We start from the raw sequence: 22119 nt of genomic DNA, 5'->3' as shown, positions 1-22119 counted from the left end.
ATCCAAATATTGTAGGTTGTTATTTTTTCAATGATAAAATAGTCCCAGATTTTCAAAAACCATAGGTTAATTGATGGTTGAGTCGGTTTGTTCCAGTTTAAAGCTATTATATTTTTTGCAGCTATGAGAAGTGTTGAAATTAAATCATGTTTAGATGGAGGAGTTTCAATGGATTGCCATAAATCTAGAAAGATTAGCTGTGGGGAAAGGGGAATCTTAATATTTGTTATTATAAAAATTTGTTGTAGTATATTTTCCCAAAATTTGTAAATGACGGGGCACATCCACCAACAATGGGCATAAGTGCCAATCTGGCCACATTTCCTCCAACAAAGGTACATTTCGCACTCGGTTTTTAGAGCGCGTTTGTACCTGTTCCACATCCCATGTTTGCAAGGTTTTCACACTTAAAAGCAGTCATGGGATGCAGTCCCGCTTTTTGTCCGCTGTATCCCCGATTTTTCCCCCTGCGGACATACCCCGATGTTTTTTTAAGTTTGCTGCCGACTGGCAGCTGGCCCGCATTTTGCTAATGTGAACACTTTTGCCCCCTTTTTGCTTCTCTCCCCCCTTCTCCGTTTCCCTGGGAGCTGATTGGTTTGTGCAGAATTAACCACTCCCACCCTCCTCAGCTCTCTGAACTCCTTGTCCACCATTTTTTTTAGTAAAGCGAGCTGAGGGTCATAAGGCTGCTTCTTCGTTGGTTTCCTTCCTCCCGGTATGCATGCTGTTTTATTTTTTTTCAAAAGCCAGGAATGATTCCTAAACTTGCTGCTAATTCCCTGCTAGCTTTAAAATCAAGGAAAGTGTTAAATAGCTGCTTTCTCCTTCCTCCCTTAGGGTATGCACACACATTCTTTTTTTTTTTAAAGACAAGAATGGGTTGCAACGTTGTAATGTTCCTGCACTTTCTTCCTGGCTTTAAAAGCCAGGAAAGGATTAAATGGCTGCTTTTCCCTCCCTCCCAGGCATGTTTCAGACTTTGCCAAAGAGGGGGAAAAAACCCAAGCATTTTGCACAGCCCTTTGGAAACAAGCCTCTGCTTCCTGGGAGGAGATTAATCGGCAGCATTTTAACCCTTTCCTGGCTTGATTTAAAAAAATGAGAGTGGTACATGTTTTCCCCCAGAACTCTGCCACCAATTGCCTCTCCGGTGGGCAGGGGACCGCCCAATCAGCAAAAAGGGGGGAAGGGTTCCAACATTGCAACATTACTACGCATGCTGAATTTTTTTTAAAAAAGTGTGACGTGAATTGCAAGGCCCCAAAAGCCCAAAATTGCACCGAGGTTTTGAAATGAAGCACAGACACCAAATCGAAATTGCAGTGGACAGTGTGAAATGAACAGGTGCAATGCCGAAGCCACTGCGATCCGGGCGAATGCTCATAAACGGCGGTTTAAACCTTAAGTGCGAAAAGGGCCAAAGAGGAGAGTAATTTGGTATTATTGCAGAGAGTTGCTTTGGTGTGTAGTACCATCTTGTTATGATTTTGTGTGATAGAAGTTTCTTATTGATGTCTGTTGTGTTGATTAGTTTAGAGGACCAGATTTGGTTCCAGTGTTCTGTTGAGAGTTGATCACTGCAGTCTTGCTGCCATTTTGATTGATAAGATGCAACTTTGGGTTTCTCTGTGAGTAGTATAATGTTATATAACTTAGCTATAAGACCTTTCCGCTTAATGTCGGATGCCTGACTTAGAATATTTTCAAGATCAGTTTTGGGTTTACAGAGAATTTCAGATAATTTTATTTTAGTAGCCATATGCGATAATTGGAAATATTGAAACCATGGTATTGTGGAATTTGTTTTTTCTTCCAATTCACCTTTTGTCAGCAGTCTCTTAGCAGAAGATATGTCTGATAGAGTTATGATATTCAATTTTTTCCAATAATTATTTATTGAGGGGTCTTTCCCTGGCTGAAACCAATCTTGCATTAAGAAAGAAGAATAATGTGATAATTTTGGAAGAGTTTTTGTTTTATATTTGTGCCATACTTTCACAATTTCTGATATATACTTGGCAAAGGGTTAAGTTTTTGACTCCACAGTAGTTCTTGAAATGACATGGGAGCAATTGATAAGTGTGAGATTTTGATCCAATCAGGCTGAGTGCCTTTCACAAGTAGTTGAAGAGCATTTGTAAGGCGTATAGCATGGGCATAAATGTTTAAATCTGGGTATTTGAAACATCCTTGGTTTATTTTCTGTTTTAAGATCTATTAGTTTGATTCTTGAGACACTGCTCCATAAATTGTATCCGGGTTTTCTGTCACCTTCCTGATCCAACACAAACTCCTCATCCTCAAAGCCCTCTCTACTCTTGCCCCTTTCCCAGCCAAATCTCTGTCCTCTCATACAGAGATACAACCTTGCTTGCCTTAGGACTTTGGGTCCTCATATTCCATCACCCTGAGCCACCTGAAGGCCTCCTGCTTCATTTTTATTCCCTTTACTCCCTTGCTGCCCCAATGTCTGAACAACCTCCCAGAATGTATGCATCTTTCATATATTTCTCAGATCACCTCCTAAAACATATGTCTCTTCCTTTAAGTTCTTCCTCAGAACCTGTTCTGTGAAGCTTCTGGCACAGCCCCTTAGTCCTCATCACCCACTAAGCCTAATGCGTGGCAATAGAATGATTCTTCCCTTCTTTGCCTCCACTTCTTTTCCTTTCCTTTGTTGTCTCCCTTCTGTCAAGTTTTGGATGGCACTACACAAATAATAATAAATGGTAAATATGATCACAATGGTTAATGTGGTATGCAATTCTAAGCAGTTGCTTCAGTTTCAACCTGTTGAAGTCAACAGACTGGAGAACTCTGCAGAGGATTACACCCTAAGAGACTAATTCTACATGTTATAGTAAATGAAGGCAGACTGACAGTGTTCTCTTTTAAAAGAGAGAATGAGAAAAGAGCAGAGTCCAGCCAAAGTAGTTCTAACTTTCATTGACGTCATCCGCTACCCTTCCATCCCACTGAAATGAATCATGCCCAAACTCTGTTGGAAAAAAAGACAGATACACGCAGTTTCTGCAAGCCACGCAAATACTTTGAACAATTTTAATTACCCCAGAAAAATCAAGAATCACATTTGATTAGGCACTGGTTCGGGGAGATCTCCTAAAGAGCATTTAAATGTTAATGGTTAAATTGAAGAATTTGATGCAGTAGCGGGTTTTAAGGTCAATAAACAGAAGATATTAACAAAAATATAAAAATATAGGGACAAATGAAACTGGGTAACAAAACAGTTTTTAAAATTGAGAAAAAAAGTAAAATATTTGGGTATTACTTTGGCAAATATGAACTGTATGTTATTTCAAAATAATTATATTAAAACCTAAAATGAAATTAAAAGTAATTTGGTAAGATGAGACAAAATTCAATTACTACTTTTGGGAAGAATAGCTGCAATTGAGATGAATGTTTTACCTAGAATGTTATTTTTATTTCAGACAATTTCAGCTTTGACAACAGAGGCACCATTTAAACAATGGCAGAAATATATATCTAGATTTATATGGGAAGGGGGAAAAATCAAGAAAAGAGGAGGATTGGGCCTACTGGATTTGAAATTATATTTTGCTACCAGTTGCTTTGGATGAAAGAATGGATCTTGGATCATTTTTCCATATGTGGTGGACTTGTAAGAAAGCAAAAAAATGGACACAAATACAACTATTCAAAATTTTTTAAAAACTAAAGTACAACTGAAACCAGAGACTTTTTTGTTTGGGAATAATGGATATTCAGTTGGAAAGAAGTTATAGAACTTAGTTTTTATATATGATTATAGCAGTGAGACTATTATATGCACAAAACTGGAAGAGTCCAACACTGCCTGCAACCGAGGAATTGTTGATAAAGGTGTTGGAATTTGCAATTATGGCAAAACTTACTTCATTGATTAAATAAGTTTGTTTATTGTTGAATGGAAACCCCTTACAGACTTTCTATATGAGATAGATAATAATGATTTGATGATTTGTGGATTTATGGACTAAGAAATTTTTACATTAGCAAAAAGAGAACCTATATTTTCAACAAAGAGTAAGAGAAAATTTGAAAATGATACTTTTATTTGTCATGGAGAAAACTGAAAGCCTTCTTTTAGTTTCTTTGGTTTTTCCTTTGTTTTTTCTGTTTTGTGTGTATGTCTAGTTATTTTTGTTTGTTTGTTAGCTAATCTTTTTCTTGGTTAGTTTTTGTGTAACTGTCTTTTTTATGCTTTATTATATAAAACTCTTAATAAAAAAGAATCGTATCTGTTTACAGCGCAGCTTCTCCACATTTGTATAACGCATGTACTTCTCAGATGGAATAAATTTCTGTCCAAATGCATTGTCAAGAGCTAATATAAGAGTAGTTTTCACTATAGAAGATGTAGTTGAAATCTTTGCCATTTTTAAGGTAAATCATAAGCCTCTAGAATGAATATTCATTGTTTGCGGGCCTCCTGTTTATGACTCTTCCACTTGTGAATGAGTTCACTTCTTTCTAAGTGACCACATGTTCCATGAAAAAGTAAAAACTTGACATTGTGGGCCATTCCTTGTTTTCCTATTTAACTGGATTTTTCAGGCTGTTGCCCCAAATCCCCACCCTCTGAAATGAAGCAAATCAATTACACTCTGGAGATCATCATATGGCATAAGAAAAAATAAAACACCATACAGGACTGTTTGGGGGAAAGCATCAATGTGGCAAACTACATGTTTTTCCAAGAGACAAACTCCTGTCACTCTGAGATAGTTATACAAAAATGTGGAAAGATGTGGGAAGAAAAACCAACAAAGTGAAATAGTTTCAGGTGGCAGCCCTCAAACAGGAAAAACTTCAAGAGGAGATTACAACCTGAGATTGCTGAATTTGAGCTCATTCACAAATCCAGAATAACGAACCCGATGGGGCTGAATACAGACAAAGGATTCTTGTCTCACTACAGATGCTAAATTCTGCTCTACTCAGGCTGCGCTGTACTATTTTAACACTGTATCCTGACTCCCGTCTTTGCTGCAAAGTTGTTAACACCTCTGATGGCCTAACCAATACCAAACAGAAGGATACATGTCACTCAAAGGAGACAAAGTCTCCATATATATATATTTTTGTCAAGTGCCTTTCGCAAGACAGTTTTCACTTTTGCCGGACAGGATTTCTTGCATGAATGAAACCTTCCCGATCAATCAAGTTTATGTTCTTGTCTGAACAGAAAATATTTTTTAGCATAAAGTGTCAGTATGTTGCTCAGATACAAGGTTGCAGGAAGGAAACAGATTTCCTCATCCTGTTTGCATTTACAAATTGCCAGGTTATCAGTCTGATGAACTCTGGCTACAATCCCAAAATTGAAGGGCTGGAATACCTTCCTAAATACACACAGGCACGTACGCACCCTAATTTTGGTAGCACATATGACAGGACTGGAATAACAAACAGAAGATGACACATAGTCTTCCAAATTAAAGAACCAACATACAAACAACATACAAAAAATCCACAACACCTGCAAAAAAAAAATTAAAATACTGCTATATTTATTTATACCCACATTTCTCCACAGCGGGGAACCAGAGCAGTTTACAATATTCTCCCCTTCTTGTCTCAACAACCCTGTGAGGCAAGTTAGGTTGAAAGTATGTGACTGGCCCAAGATCACCGCGCGAGCTTCTGTGGCCGAGCAGGGAATCCCGCCTGGGTCTTTCATCTCCTAGTCTGACACACTAACCACTACACCACACTGGATCTCTTCAGAGAGAACAATTTCACACCACAAAATATCACAGCATCCTTAAACCATATTCAGTTACGGACCCTTGGCTGAAACACAATATAATCTTAAACCAGAATTCAGGCTGTGCGTGTGTGTCACTCACAAGTATGTTTGTATAATGTTTAAATATGTGTGTTTAACAAAAGGGTTACATCTACCCCGCTCCACCCCCCAAAGCTTATTTAGGTGCTGCATTTTTAGCCTGCCCTTTCTCCAAGGGGCTTAGGGAAGTGTACAAGGTTCTCTCCGTCCTCCATTTTATTCTCATAATAACCCTAAGAAGTAGGTTAGGCCATGAATTCATGACTGGTTTAAGGTCAGTCAGTAAGTTTCTTGGTTGAACAGGGACTAGAACATAGATCTCCCCAGCCTCAACCCAGCCCCTAACTGCTACACCACACTGCCTTGCTACCATTAACAAACTAAGAAGCTTTTGGAGTTGGACGGTTACTGTTCTGAATGTTTCCCTTCTAAGAAAGACATTATAATAACAGCTAAGCTGTGGGATGCTAGAGAAATTCAACAAATTCAAACAAGCTCTCAGGAGACCTTTCCTCTATCATTAAATAACTTGAGGAATTTCTCCTTTTTTCTAGTAGAAGAAGGAACTTGCTAATCTATGAGGTCTGTTGATCATTAATAATCAGGAAAAAAATTCTGAGAGGGAGGCCACGCTTTGGCGTTTTTTTTTTCTTTTAGAAATATGTTTTGAGCCTTGTTCCAATGGGGCACCAGGTTCGTTCTGAAGCACCTAGAGATCGGTCAAGCTACATATAAGTATCACTTCAAAGCAGGCAACTCGTGTTATTTCTCTACACACACTAGGAAGAAAACAGGGTGGGGTGGGGGGTTACAAGGCAATCAACCACATTTAAGATGCAACTGAACCCAGAGGAATGCAAGCTAAATAAGGACTGTGTGCAGCGCCAGAGCTGGCACTCCCCTCCCCGTGCCACACCGATGTACTTGAATGTCGGGTGCACGTAGGTATGCAGTAAACGCTTTCCAGCCACAAAATACTATTAAGACAGAAACTCCATTCATCTCGAGGACAGTTCAAAGAACTTAATATGAGGCTGGCTGAATGCCAGCATATGCTTTCCTGTTTGCAATTTCTCTCAGCCAACAGGTTTTTGAAAATGTACTCATCAGAACTTCCAACTACAGAAAGGAAATGGCTAGTTAAACATACCACTGACACAATGGTGGAGCTTAACCTACTTGTGTTCTTACACAGAAAGATACACGTTTCTAATTATTTCCACAGAAAGCCAAACTACATGTTACTTTGGCAGTTTATGATGATATTTCCTGAAGTGTTTTGTATTTAACCTAGATTGGGGCTATACTGCTGGATGAGGGTTTTTTTTTTAAAAAAGACTATTTCTCCCCACCTGTGCTGTCTCCCAAGAGAAACTGTACCCCTCCTCTGGGCTGCAGTTACTCCTGTGTAGAAGGAACGCCCTCCTCCCTAGGCTTTGGCCCACCATCTTTCTTTGCTGGAGTTAACTGCAACCTGGTGATCTTGGTACCAGAAGGAAACCTTCCTTAACTAGAGCCACAGGCACGATCAGAATTGGACCCTGTGACTGCTTTTTAGAATTAAAAAACCAACACTGGGAAATCCAATCACGGATCTCCAATGAAACCTATAGCCTGGTTCTCAGTAACAGAGAGGCATCTGTTCACAGTACTAAGATAGGAGGAGGATAGCAGAAAAGAATCTTATTGTTAGCTCTCTTGTTTAACAAGCCTGAAACACAGAAAGAAATTAAACATAGAACAAACTACTAAGTACACTAAACTGTATTCTCATACTCTTTTGGACAATGTAGTTTTTGGTTAAGTGCAAATACAGCCTCATTCCCCCAACACCCCCCCTGAAAAGAACAGTGTTGTGTGCATGTGCACTATGCAGCACAAAACTCGCCTTGATGTGTGCCTTCCCCAAACATTCCTTGGGGTCCATAAACACAGAACCCTGCTCTTAAACTCGGTGGGCCAGTGGTTTAGAGGGAGAACTGTGTTCTGTGCAATTTGGGTACCGTTCCGTACAAAAACAGCTGCCCCAGAACCTTGTTTCCCCACCCCGCCCCTTGAAAAGAAGAGTGTGCATTTGTGTGCATGCACAATCAACATGTGTGCGAAGGGTGAAACTCAGTTCTGAGCCAGCACCAGCTAGCAGAATGGAATTATTCCAGAACCAAAACTGAAACTTTCTTGGGGCACAACCCCACCACTTATACCTTTAAAACAAGAGTATTTGGTTATAATCAAAACTTTTAGTCATGACCAGAGACCTTTCCCTGAAAGCCTTTTCTTTACAGTGGTAACAACAAACCCCCACAACACCATAAATCTGCAAAGTACCTTTCCAGATCTCTGAAGTTATATATGGGGCCATCGGGGCAAGCATAACACAGAGAGTTGCCAAAGCATCTTCAAATTCCATACTGTGGAGAATAAGCCGAGGAGAAACTTGCTGTAAAGAAAAAGGGTGGAATTTGTGAATATACATAATATTCAACAAGTAGCCATTCATGACAAAAAAACACAGACCAAAACTAAAAACGTGAACTGTGAAATGTAGAGCTAAAATTCATACAGTGTATCTTTGTTTAGTGAGATGCTAAAAGCAGTTCCAATTCTGCTGTCTGAAGAACATCAAGATGAATAGTAGTTGTGTACAGACACACACACAACCTAGAAGACATACACTGTCAATGGCTACTGCTGACCATTGGGCCTTAACCAACAAAGGAAATGGCATCGGCAAGCCTTAGGGCCCAGAAAATGCTCCTGCACATACAAGCCAACAGGAATAAGGCCTCTACGCTGGAATTCACTGCCTAGCACAATCTTAATTTATAATTCCTCTTACAAATGCAAGAGATAAGATAGACAAGATGGATAACCCTGGTCTGTGTTTTGTTTGGATATGCAGTTAGCATTCCATCTCTGTCTGCTTTAGATAAAGCCGGGCAATGGAATCAGCTTTAGGAAAAGATGAAGTATCGAAAGGGAGGGGGAAGAATTCTCCAAGGGCCAAGAATTATTAGTTTTTGGCACACAGAGGAAAGTTTTCTAATTTTGTTACCACTGTTTGTGGGCACTATTCCCACAGGAGCCTTTTTTAGGACATCAAAATATATGAGGGCAACTGCTTTGCTGTGGAAGGACAGCCATGCTACTATTTACTTGAACATACATGCATGTGCAGCCACTAAAGTGCAAATAAACAGATTAATACACACACACACACAAACACAGAGCAATAGATAGTTATATATGCCTATATAAAATCAGAAGCTATCAGTTTAAAATAATGCAAGCACAGCTGTCACTGACTTCCTAGTGTGTATCTAATGAGCTATAGATTTAGTGGAGTGGAACCTTCCCCTTCTCCCTCCTGCTACATGCCACTGAGCCCATCTCCCCAAATTTTGTTTCTGAGTGTCAAAGGATGCTCAGGGACAATACAGGGGGGAACTGGAAGCCTGAAGTGGGAGGCAGGAGGCCTATCATTGCTTTCTAACCACTTGGAATAAACCATGTGTTAGACGCCCGTGCAGGAGCTGCATGCTAAGAAACATCCAAATAACTTAAAAGGGGGGGGGGGGAATAAGCTTTACAATGATAGGAGCATCACTACTTTGCTTGTTGTATTCATTTAAATATTATAACATGCTCCCCCCACCCAATCCAAAGTGTCTCCTTGATAAGTTACTGTATTTTTTTAACATGGCAACTTATGCACTACCATATACTCCACTTCTAGAACAATACTTTAAAGTGTTCACCAACTGGCTGGTTGAGTGGCGCTGCTGATTACTAATAATTTCCCCAAGAATATGCAATAAAGAGACTGATAATCTCCTTATGCATTCCACACAACCACAGTAACTGTGAAAGTGCTGCCTGGGGCATGTGTTGTATGTTCTCCAGGTCCAAAATAGGTCCAGGTTCTACTCCCAGAAAGGGGCTGTGGTAGAGTATCTGTCTTGCATGCAGAAGGTCCCAGGTTCTCCAGTTAAAAGGATCAGGAAATAACCGGAGACCTTGGAGAGATGCTGCCAGTCTTAGAAAAATACTGACCTTCATAGACCAAGGGCTTGATTCAGTAAAAGGCAGTTTGTGTATTCAATGAGTGTTTGGAAACTGTTTATTCATAAAGTGTCACCTGCAGAGAAGACCTGCAGAATGTGTGAAACAGGCTGAATTTTTTAAAGACAGCGTGTATTATATGCAGAAAATCTTCAAGCCAGTATCATTCAGAAAGCCTCGTTTGCAGCTCTGCTAGGTCTCCAAAACGCCTCCCTTCAACAGCTGCCTACCCATCAGAAGCCTTCCTCACTAGATTTTTTTCCTGTGGCACAAGGCTTAGGTCTACAGTTACTATAAAGGAACTCTCAAAGTGAAAATAAGAACAGATTTTATCGTTTTCTGAAGTGAAACTTTTTTAGTTCTAATTTTAGCTTTCAGACTTCCTGGTTTCAAGTAGTGTGAAAATAGATATTCTGAGGGGCTGGTGAAAACTTGTTCTACAGCTCTACTGAAGTTCTCTCTCAGGCTTTACACCCCACCGATCTGATAAGAATGTGAGCAGATGGCCAGAACAGAAAGACATCAGCATTATATTTGCCCGAAGACATCTGCAGTTTCAGCGTATTGCTTCAACAAGACAGGTATTCTGATGTAGCCAAAATTGTCTCAAAACACCAAGTTAAAGTTCACTCCAAGTGGAAAAAACCAAATTAACCCTCCGCTTACTACATAATTTTTTTTTTCTTACTGGAAACCATGTTCTAATTTACAACCACAAAACCATATTTACAATATTGCCAGGGGAATCATTTTGTTATACATAAGATTAACTACTACTAACTGGTAGCGATGCTGGACACCCCAAAATGTATGTAATTCTGAAGAGTAAACATCAAACTTTCTCAAAGTGCAATGGGATTAAGATTTTATGGGAATGTGGAAGCGAAACATCTGGAGATTTCATCCTACCTGCTGCAGTAATAGCATAAGCTTCCACTAGTTTGGAGGTCTAGTGCATGTCAACAAAGCAAAAAAAAAGTTTTAGAAATGTTTACACAACATTCTCACCGACAATGTATTACTGAGGCTCATCAGCTGAGAAATTGCAGCATTAAATAAGTAATCCTTCAGGAAGTATCCTGTTACCTAATCACGCAAAAGCAGAGGGAAAAAAATGGTGAAGCAAATTAGTGTATCACAGAGGTCCTCTAACTGTACCTTAGTAAAAACATAAGAATAAACAAATGTTTTAGGGCCAGTATGTACAATAAACTTTCTTATATACATTTAATAAAACAATAGAAGTTTGGATTTCAGCTTTCATTTAATCCATTAGACTTGAATATCAAACAGGAAAAAAAAGATTTTTGTCTGGAGAGAACCCTAAGAAGCAAAACCAAAGGATTCGTTCACTGTCCTCCTTTGTGTTCACAGTGTTTGAAGAAGAGACTATGTAGCATTTTATCTTCATCTTGCATGGTAAACAAAATTTAAACATTGAGAGAAGGAGCAACAGCAGTTTGTGATGCAGCATTAGAAATCTTCTGTTTTGCCTTTCCTGAGTCAAAAATCTTTGACAGCCTAAAGCAGCTACTTGGATCTTGGTCTGATATCTTTTGGTATTCCGTCACATACAAATATGGATTTGGGAGATTAGAAATATGATCCCTCCCCTGCTGCCTACAAACTGCTTGTGTTTCTGTGGGAAGACTTGCCTCAGACTTAAAATAGTGATCACATACAAGCCCCCAATACATTTTATATGAAAATCCAATTTTTATATGCCATAAGTATGCATGCAGACACATACCTGACCATGAGTCTTTAAACATATCGCAATAGCATATTGTATACTTTTGAGAAGCATCAAATACTTCCTATTGACTTAAATACATCTCTCTTCAGGTTGTCCGACTGAAAAATCCCCAATCAATTTATTAAATTGGCAATTTTTAAGTTAGCCTTCTACAAAATCATGTCTAACTCATTAAAAAAATACCTAGATCTCTAACTAACTGTTACATCTTTCAGAAACATCCAAATCTTGCGCTGTTTACAGCATTTCTGTACTGTGCAGTCTGTCTTTTGAACACACTGGTGTGAAGACATTTTACTCATGTACAAAAGATATACAACAGAAACAATCCCTGGTGTCAACAGCAAATTTCTACTGAGGCCAGGATCTGGAGTAAAGCAACTCGAAGCAACAAGGAACAGTATAAGTGCTGTATATGAAAACATCAGGGCTTAGATTGTTTACCTCAGTCATGGCCTGGACATGAAATATGAAGTCCATGCCAGTATTACAAGGTAGATTCTGAACAGAACTCAGAACAAGGTATCTAGAAAAGCTTTACTGGGGCACTTATAGGGATCTACTGCTCTCATTACTAAATATCTTTCATCAAGAAGACGATGTCCACGAGAACTCATTTCTCCTCACAACGACCAATCTACACTCGCACAAAGTGCTTCTTGGCTGAGCTGGCATGAATCCAGGCCTTGTTGGTCCAGGCCTGGTGGTGCACTGGCTCTTTTCATGGGCGACTATGTCCCTTCCCTTTCTAGCAATGTCAAATCCCCAAGGCAGAAAGTCAACTCCCTCCCCCAACAAATAAATGTTTTTCTCTTCCTCTTTAAAAATAAGCACAATTCACAGTAATGTACCCTGTGCTTGGCATCACAGCAGGAAAATGATAATCATCCAGCAACATTTTAGAAATTCTTCTTGCTGTCTTTACAGGAGTTCTATCTGCACCACACAGTACAAAAGAAACAGTGGTGTTTACAGTGCATAGCGCAGTAGCTATTTTGCTGGCAATATAAGCGTTTAAAAGAGTTTAATAGCTAAACACACACACAGAAGTGCCTCAAGTCGCCTCCAGCCTTGTGATATCTGTGGTCATCACTAAATACTGTTGCAGAACAGCACGTACTTTCCCTGGGTTACAAGCAGGGAGTTAAGAAGAGAACTTCAAAGGGCTAATATTCTGCTAAAATAAAAAAGCACTCTGAAATTACACCAGTAACGCTTCGTGTGACAACCAGCAAAATATCACTACAGATCTAATGGTTCCATCATTTTTAGAATAGTCAGAATACTTTCTAACCTCGGAGACCACAAGGTTCTTCTGCTTCCAGATACCTTTGGCTTCAGCTTGCTCTTTTTGATTCAGGAGCTGAGGACTGGGCAGCATTCCAGAATTCCTGGCTTCAATAAGTTTGGTTGCTAAGTGCCAGAGGCGAGATTGCCATCTCTGCACCCCAGGGATTGCATCAGCTAAATTTAATGAAAAATGGCAGGAGAGAGAGAGGTTTTCATTAAGGCAAGTTAAGATAACACTGTTCAAGGAATAAACTGTCAGGGACAATTGTCCACTTAAAATGAGTCAGCATTTAAAACATGCAAAGATCTTGGTTTGCTTTAATAATATTTAGTTATATAACTGAGTAAATAATTCTTCTTTGGTTTAATCCCATTATCAGCTATGCATTATTACTATTACTATTTTTTTAATTCTGTCCTTTTTCTTCAGGGCTGAATGGAAACTGGTACAAACTCCTTACCAGACAGACATTCCCTTAAGCATCTGATAACACAAACAACCACCCTTTTATGCCTGTCTAGTATTTACAAAGGCAATCAAAGAGAAAGAGATTGCTTTAGGAGATGCATCTCACACACACAAAAAAAGACGAAAGAAGACACAGCCCGGTTCCACAGAACTAAGGGATGCGAGTTTATATTATTAATCCTGGACTGGCTACAGTTTGTAACGAGACAGTTTGTCTCTTAAATGTGACTTGGGCCCAGTTCCAATATCCCCTCAGCTGGCTAGCCGTTTCACATGACTGAGAAGCAAGTGTATACTCTCACCTACATCACAAACATATAGCAACATGTGAAGGAGATCTCTTGTGTAAAGGCATGTTTGCAAGAGTGCCAGATTCATGGTTATTGGAAAAAAAGAGAGAAAGAGGAAAGTGGATTTGCTGGGGAAAGCTGAAATAATTTTGTGCCACGAACGTGTCTTTGGATGAAGACCAAATGCACTTTGTGACATATCTGTACCATTCGTTATTTTATTTTAATTTCCAGAATTAAAGGAAAGAATGACAGAGGAAGGCCACAAAAGTTAACCGAGCCTCACATATCCACATACAAGAGAGGCCGGTTCATATAAGGCACACAACTGTAACATAGGTCACACCCCTCCAACGGTATTTGGAGTCAGTGGAGGGCTGCCTAAGGGCCTGCAAACTGAAGCAGACAAGGCAAGAGCACAGTGGGCCAGAGGCAGAGACCAGCCTTTTCTAGGTGGACTGCACTCCCCATGAAGGATCCGTTTTACAGTCTAGGGGTAATACTGGAACCAGCTAACTTTTAGAGCTTTTTACAGCTAACATTGGTTTACCATCTGTGACCGTTTCTGGAAAAAGTAGATCCAGTGACCGTTCCACCCAACTGCTCTGTGTGGGTTTACCTTTGAATATAGCAAAAGTGCTGACTGGGGTTTGTCACAGAGAACCTATTACCTCCAGAGTTCTGTCAAGTAAATCTTGAAAATCTTGGCTGTGAGGCAATCAAGCAATATTGTAAACAAACATACGTTAAAGAGTAAAATACAAAAGCAAGCAAGCAAACAAAACAACAAAAAGTCCAAAACAAATCCTAGATGTTTCATCCAAAGTGACTGCCTAACCACTGGATTGTTTGGGAATTTTGTCAGCCGTTCTAAATTCTGCAACCCACACCGCAGCTTAAATGTAAAATTAAGGAACAGAGAAAATGGAGGAGTGGAGACTTACTTTTTGCATCCCATAAGATGTCTTGCTCTGGAGGGGCAGCAAAGAGGAGGTAGAGCCGGACAGTATCAATTCCATATGTCTGGACTATCTCCTCAGGCTCTATACCGTTATATTTGGATTTGCTCATCTTCTCCCATGTCACCTGCAGCTTCTCTTTGGTTTGTATGTGAACAGGTTCAGGACCTAAATATACAGAACATACAAAGAAACAGTTATTCCTTAGTTCTCTAAACAAGTGCAAGGGCCTAATTTAAGAACTGGCTGTGTTTCACCTATCTCACACATACATGTAACAAATGTGTGCTTTTCATAGATCTAAAAAACAGCTGGAAAAATTGTTCATTTTATGCTTGTTCTATCCATAGTTTATCAGTTGAGGTTAAAAAATGGGATTATCTAGAGGCAACTGCCTTCTAGGAAACAACAAAAATCCCAGTGGTGTGGGTCAAGTCCCTTATCAAAAACGAAGATCCTCGGCTGGTGGGTGAGGGCAGGTTTGTAAAGGATAGCAAAGAAGCAAGAATAAAAGCAAAGAAATTTCAATTCCAATTCAATGTATGAAAAAGGGTACAACACAGGCCTCAGCTGCTGGTTCAGAGTATGGGCATGTGTACTCACTTACCCTCAAACAGTGGCAAGAGGGAGAAAACTAGCACATCTGAAGCCACACTGTCTCAGCTGGGTTGCAGCTTAGGGGGGGGCTGCGGGGGGGGGCAGAGTTGCATCTGAGCCACATTGTGGAAATTTGATGTCTCACAGGAGTCCTGGGAACCTGACAGGGCCTGCACAAGTGTGAGGTGCTGTCCAAGAGGTCTGGGAGGACAGCTGAGGCCATTTGACATGTTGACCCCAGCATGGATCACGTGACTGCTGGAGGAGGAGGGTGCTGTAAACCCCTTCTTCTTTGAGCTGAGGCTGCGAGACACACTGGGGCAAGGTTGAGTTGTTGGCCTCAGGCCCTCCAATCCAATAATCAGCAAACACTCACTTGCACCTATGTCATTTATATTTAAATAGAGGAATACTTTCCTCCTTGGACATCAACCCAAGATGTGAAAGCACCAGGCTCAAGTCCTTGGACAACTTGGGAGCTTTCAAACTTATCTGCAACAGTTCCAACTCATTCCTCTGGCCAAAACAATGGCATCCCTTATGGTAGTCACCTCAGTTTAAGAAGGCCCCACTCTCAGACTGTAGGTCAATGCAGCAGGACCTTCAGGTGGGTTGTGTAGCCCCACCCCCGGCTGGGCTGTGCACTGCAATTTGTTGTTTTGCTGCCTTTTAGAAGGATTTGCTGCCTAAAGAGTAAAGGTGTCATGCCTCCCGCCTCCCTTTTCATGCACGTTGAAAAGAGCAACAGAATGGCACTGGAAGGGTTTTGTCATGGCTCTGACCCTCCATTTATTCCTCTCTATGGCACATCTCCTGGTGCTTGGCTTGTGTTTTCTGTCCCCGGTTCTTTCGGTCTGCTGCCCACAGCCCTGGCCTTGACATTGGTGAGATCGTAAGTCTGGCTTCCTATCTCCTGTCATATGAAACTGATATTATGTGACTTCCTGTCACATGCTTGCAGCTCAGTGGGTACCATGTTGGGAAAGGTTGACAACCACGGCTCTAGCAGTTGCTGTGTGCAGTCTGTACCTCCCACTCATGAGCTTACAGCCAGATTCATGAAGCTTAAACATTTTCAGCATTTTTATGTCTCTGGGGTGTGTGGGGGGGGGGGTGGGGGGCAGGGAATCAGGTATCTTACTTTAGGAAACCCTGTTCGTGGTTCCAGAAAAATCGAAATATGTTTTAAGCCTCCCAATAGCAAACCGCTTCATTTCTCCTTTGGAGAGTCACCTGCTGTTGCTCCATTTTAGCTACTCTGAAAAACAGTAACCTTTTCCTAAACGGCCCCCACTGATTTTGTGTTGATCCCTCACCGCCTTATTTACCAGTAAGATCAATTTCTTCTTTCTTCAAATACTGGCCCGTTGTTGTGAGCCTGAATGTCCGATTCTTGATAAGCCCTTGAACTAACAGCTCATTAAAAGGCTCTCTGAGGGAAAAAAAGAGAAAGCATTCCACAGAAAATAAACAGCAACACTACATTTTAAGCATACCGAAGTCACATCTTGTTCGTGAAAGAACATCCGGTTGATTTAACCAGAAGCAACCCCAGTGGGTTCTCTCCATCCAGCATCTCAGAACTTCCAAATGGGCCCTGTTAAAATTGCATCCTACTTGCTTTGGCTTAGCTTTTGTTGGATGTGTCCATAGGAAGGATTTTAAAGAGAGACTGGTAGAGTCAGTCTCAAATGGATCTTTCATGCTGGTAAGAAGAGGCCAAGCTACACAAAGACAGTAGCTACTGCAAGAGCACCAAGCCATCTGTAGGCCATCTTGCTGAGATTCTCAATCTAAGACCCAAGGAGGAAGCTGAAAGAGACCAAGGCTGCAAAATCCTATGGATGCTTTCCTAAGAGCAAGCCCCACTGAATAACACGGGGCTGACTTAACATGGGACTGACTTCCAGTAGATGCTACATAGCTCCTTCCTGTGTTGCCAGGGTAACGTATGAAGCTTGAGGCTGTGAGCACAAAGAGCGCTTGTATCTCGCATCTGTGTTGCCCCTCTCCAAAAGGAGGAATGGGGCTCTTCTCACATGACCAGGGCTTCTCATAATATCTGGGAAGAGTAGGGCGAGGCTGCTATACTGCACACAGCTCACCTAGCACAGCATAAGAGGATCAGGGTTCAACGAGCACTTTCAGCAGGGTGTAATGGTTAGACTATCTGACTAGAATTTGGGAGACCCGGGTTCAAATCTCCACTCCACCATGGAAGCTTCCTGGGTGATCTTGGGCTAGTTTTTTGCTCTCAGTCTAATTTACCTCACAGGGTGGTTGTCGTGTGAGGATAAAATGAATGATGTAAGTCACTTTGAGTCGACACTGGGGAGAAAAATGAAGCATTAACATTGAAATAAATGCACACACAAAGAACATAACACCATTTGCTCATTTTCACAATCTAAAGGACTCTGTACTCCTACAAGTGTCAGAAATAAAAAAGGAAACCAAATTCAGACAATTATATAACGCATTCTTTTAAAAGTTGTTAATTAGTGAAATTTACAAAGATGACAAAGAGTAGGAAAAATAGTTTGTGCAATTCCATCCAATACAAAAGCTGTTTTTTCCCACTAAAAAGAAATTGCTTGAAACTACCAAAACTCTCCATATGGGAAAAAGGTTATTAAAGTAAACGTGGGGTGCAGAGGGGGAAAACACCTTGGTAAGTTTCCAAGCCAGGAGTAATTTTTCAGGGAACGTTTATCTTTGATGACATTGTGTTAATTCACATTAAAGTGCACTCGTTGATACAAGCTGTGTTTGTTTGCTGGCATAAGAGGTACAAGAAATCTTACCATTTTTGGAAATAAAAAAAATGTACTAGTTTCTAAGAATAAAAATGGGTGTGGGGAGATTGCCTAAAACAGCCCAGAGAAACGATTTTCTACCACGTTTCTACTGTTGCTTACTTTAGGAAGAGTTACTAACAGTATTGCAGTAATAGCTCCCTCTCGTGGCCAACTAACTCCTCTCACAAATCACATGCTAAAGAGAGCTTGTATTTCAATTTTATTACAAACAATTATCTCAACACCATAGCTTAATTCAGGATCCTGTTATTGATTCAAGCAGAGCTTGTATGACATACCCTGTGAGGAAGGGTCAGACTAAGTGAGTGGCCCGAAGTATCTCAGCAAACGTCCAAGTCAGAATGGAGAATTGAACCTGGTTTTCCCAGATCCTAGCGTGACACTCTAACCACTACACCATGCTGGCTTTAACATGTAGATAATAATAACGAACTACCTTACAGGGCTGCTGTAAAGATTACAATAAAAATGTATGTGAAATGATTTGAGCATTGAAAGCACTATATAAATGCAAAGTGTTATCGTTCTGTCCCTCCCCAGCCCGTAAAGCTCCTGTGTTTCCCTAATCTCATTTTTAATTCCTTTAAAAAAGTTCCCATCGCAAATAATGACTGAAAGTTCAGATAATAGTTTTCCACTACTGCCCTATGAAACAAACCTAGGAACAAGCAAGAAGGGGGGGTGGGATAGCTAGAATTTAAATACCATCATTGCTGGTGAGAAATGGAAGCTATGTCCTTCCCATAACATGGCACTATACAAATGTAATCGAGAAGAAAGCAGGGCGCAGCCACTTGGTTTGTTTTCCTAAAGTCTAGTTACAGATACTTATTCAACACAAGCCGATAGGAAAGACTATTAATTTCAAAGAAGCACCGTAGGAACAGAAAGATGCAACACTCTGCTATTCAAGAGTGAATTCCAGGAGCCGGAGGTAGTCTTGCATGCTCTTTCTCTTTGGAAAGGATTTAAAATCCTTTCCTTTTGAAAAAGTTTAAAAACAGTTGTTCCAACCCGGCTCTTCAGACTGTGTATAGGGAAGGTTGGGAAGAGCCATCGGCACTATCCCACAGGCGTTAGGGACCATTACACAGGGTTGCCAACCTCTATGTGGGGCCTGGAGTTCTCCCAGAATTATAATTAATTTCTTGACGGCAGAGACCAGTTACCCTGAAGAAAATGGCAGCTTTGGAGGACATCACATCTCCCTCTCCTCCCCCCAAAACCACCTCCCAAATTTTCAGGAATTTCTCAACCCAGAGCTGACAACCCTACCATTACATCGAAACGCACATGCCTTTTTCAATTGTGCTGGTTGTATTGCTGGGAGTTTGGGGCTTTTTGCAGTACTGAGAGCTGAAAGCATCACTGATACCTGAAAAACCAGTCTGACCATTGTGAAAATGAATAAATGAACATGTATCATGGGTCACCACAACTTTACAATATCAGCACCGTGTCTCTTCATTGTTTATATGCAGGCTAAATACAATACAAAACACAGAAGGTATCTGTTTCTCACTAAAGAGCCTAACTAAAACTCACAATGCCACCAATGCGTTTCAAGACAGGGATAGTTTTTCACAGAAATCAAATACAGCTTACTTGTGCTTAGTCATCTTTTGATCATGGCAAAAATGACTGAAGAAGCGGGCGTAGTACAGATGCATAACGGCATGCTCCTTTCCTCCGATGTACAGATCCACAGGCATCCAATAGTCTGCCAATTCTTTACGAAAAGGTCTATGGGCACAACAACACAAGCTAGCACTATGAACATTTATGCAAACCATTCCAATAATTATAGAATCTATTCAGGCTGGCTTACAGGAAGCCTCTATTTGGAATGCTACCAATAGAGGGCAACATGACATTATTATTCTTATGTCAAATTACATTCTGAACTCTCAAGTAGCCACTATATTTTGATCTTTAAAAACATAATGGATCACTGTAAAAATCAAATATTCGCACTGCCTATGCACACTACAAAGACAAAAGGGTATCAGACCGTTATCAGGGTGGGGGAGGAGTTCTGTACAGGTTATTCAGGCCTGCACTTTTTACTGTTCAATCCTGCACAGAGTTATTCTAGTCTAAACCCACTATTTGCAATAAAGTTAGACTGGAGTAACTGCAAAGGGTAGGGCCTTTTATGCCTGGAGTGGCTATGTATGGGAATACTTTCCTGGCAAGTGAAGTCATATTCAGTGAAGTCACATAACAATGAATGAATTAAAAACATTACATCAAAGCAAGGTCATCACTGCACTGAGAATGAAAAACAATGGTAAGACAAGTTTAATAAAAGATGCAATAACAGCATTTTTAAAAACGGATTTATAACCTGCCTTTTGTCCATTATGAATTTCAACACAGTATACATAGGATTCCCAGGTCTCCCTTCTGAACCTTGAGTGGACTTGCCTTCGAATAGCCAGCAAGGCTGTTGTATTATGTGACTATAGAGATGTATTTTTTACAATACTGTCACTAGTAAATAGCATTTTTTCATGTACTCATGTCTACTTGGGATTCCTGAAAGAACAGCAACAAGAAACCTTTCCCTGAGGTTTGCATACAGTAGCAGAAAAGTGAGCAACACCCCCTAAGGAAGAAGGAGCAATATCCCCCAAAGACTGAGCCGTAAACACTCATGGGACTCATATTTTTAACTATCTTCCATCCTCACAAACCAAAGGCAAAGTCTGAAAATGGAGGGCAGAGAATGCTTTCCTTAGAGCACAAAATGCTCAGACACACCGTTATAGTTGTATAGGATGACTAGTCTTTAAAATGCTAACACTGGGAATCTCATGTTTGACCCATACTGAACACCGTATTTTGAACTGCCTAAAGACCAAAATATGCAAGACTTTAAAAATGGAGAATCCAGACCCAACCTGTTAAAAAACATGTCATGTAGTTTGTCTCTTTAAATTCTCTTCCTACCTAGAACAAGAACAGCTTTCAATTCACCATAAATACTCCATAATCAGCCATGTATAAATAAATATCTGTTACCCAAGCTACACTTATAATTTAGCATTTCTTGGGTATTCATGCTTCTGCAATGGTGAACTGAAGCCAGTACAGGAAAGAAAGTATATAATAAGAAAGTCCCAACCTGCATCAAATTCTGAAATGCCTCCCAAGCAAAATTCATAATTAATAAAAAAAATCCATAGTTTTTGATCTTGCTTAACAACTGCATCACCTATTGCTACACAGGTCCTAATGGGAGAGTCCCACAGCACTAGAAAAATGGATGGCAAAGATATTGGAGGTTGGATCTTACGCCTCCCTTCTGGCCTTCTTCACACAGGCAATTTTTGCTGCTTTTGGCCCCATACCTCTTCGGGTTTTCTTCCAAATTCCAGACGATTAGCTCCCCCTTCAGATTTCAATGCAGCTTTTCAAGGGTTCTCTTCCAAATTTTCTCCCTGCACAAAAACAGCGCAGGCAGAAAACTCGAAAGAGAACCCTTGAAAAGCTGCACTGAAATTTGAAGGGGGAGTTTAGTGTCTGGAATTTGGAAGATAACCCGAAGAGGTATGGGGCCAAAAGGAGCAAAAAATGCCCATGCGAAAAGGCCTCTGTCTTCATTGAAGATTTTGCACAGACCAGAATCAGCTTGAGGAAGTCACAGTATCCAACCCATTCTTTAAATTAGTTCATTACGATAATTTAAAACCTGGCTAAAGCATTAGATTTCTGTTGTTCTAACAGCATCTCAGCACCTTGTCAGAGGGAGCCTCTTTTTTTTAACCTTAGTTTTTGCCTGTTTCTTTTCTGCTGAGGCATACCGATAATCAAAAATCAAGAACAAAAGTAATCATGTATTATTCTCAAACACTAATAACATTTGGTCACATGGATGGAGTCTGTGACCATAATTACTTTTTGTTCTAAAATTAGCTCTTCACATGGGGAAATTTTTAACAAAGGAGGGCTCTGGAACAACCCGTGCATTCTGCAATGGTGAGAGAGCCCAGAATGTTACCATGTTACCGTCCTCACTAAGTGATACACAGTTTAAATCAGCCAGCAGGGCCGGTG

The 22119-nt window shown here is 40.4% G+C and overlaps 1 protein-coding gene across 1 annotated transcript in view; it reads right to left on the bottom strand.

Annotated features, from left to right (window-relative positions):
• The window catches only part of LARS2 (leucyl-tRNA synthetase 2, mitochondrial), a 71849-nt gene that overhangs the window by 2675 nt on the left and 47055 nt on the right, over window positions 1-22119 (bottom strand). The window contains exons 14-19 of the mRNA XM_054992144.1: window positions 19666-19803; window positions 16570-16673; window positions 14630-14812; window positions 12931-13100; window positions 10889-10966; window positions 8147-8258 (exon numbers count right to left, since the gene is read on the bottom strand). Of these exons, the coding sequence (XP_054848119.1) occupies window positions 8147-8258; window positions 10889-10966; window positions 12931-13100; window positions 14630-14812; window positions 16570-16673; window positions 19666-19803 (785 nt within the window). The remainder of the gene's footprint in view (window positions 1-8146; window positions 8259-10888; window positions 10967-12930; window positions 13101-14629; window positions 14813-16569; window positions 16674-19665; window positions 19804-22119) is intronic.

The sequence above is a fragment of the Eublepharis macularius genome, chromosome 11 (assembly GCF_028583425.1).
Source record: "Eublepharis macularius isolate TG4126 chromosome 11, MPM_Emac_v1.0, whole genome shotgun sequence".
Classification (NCBI taxonomy): Eukaryota; Metazoa; Chordata; class Lepidosauria; order Squamata; family Eublepharidae; genus Eublepharis; species Eublepharis macularius.
The sequence above is the reverse complement of the archived record's forward strand: the minus strand, read 5'-3'. Positions and strand labels throughout refer to the sequence as shown.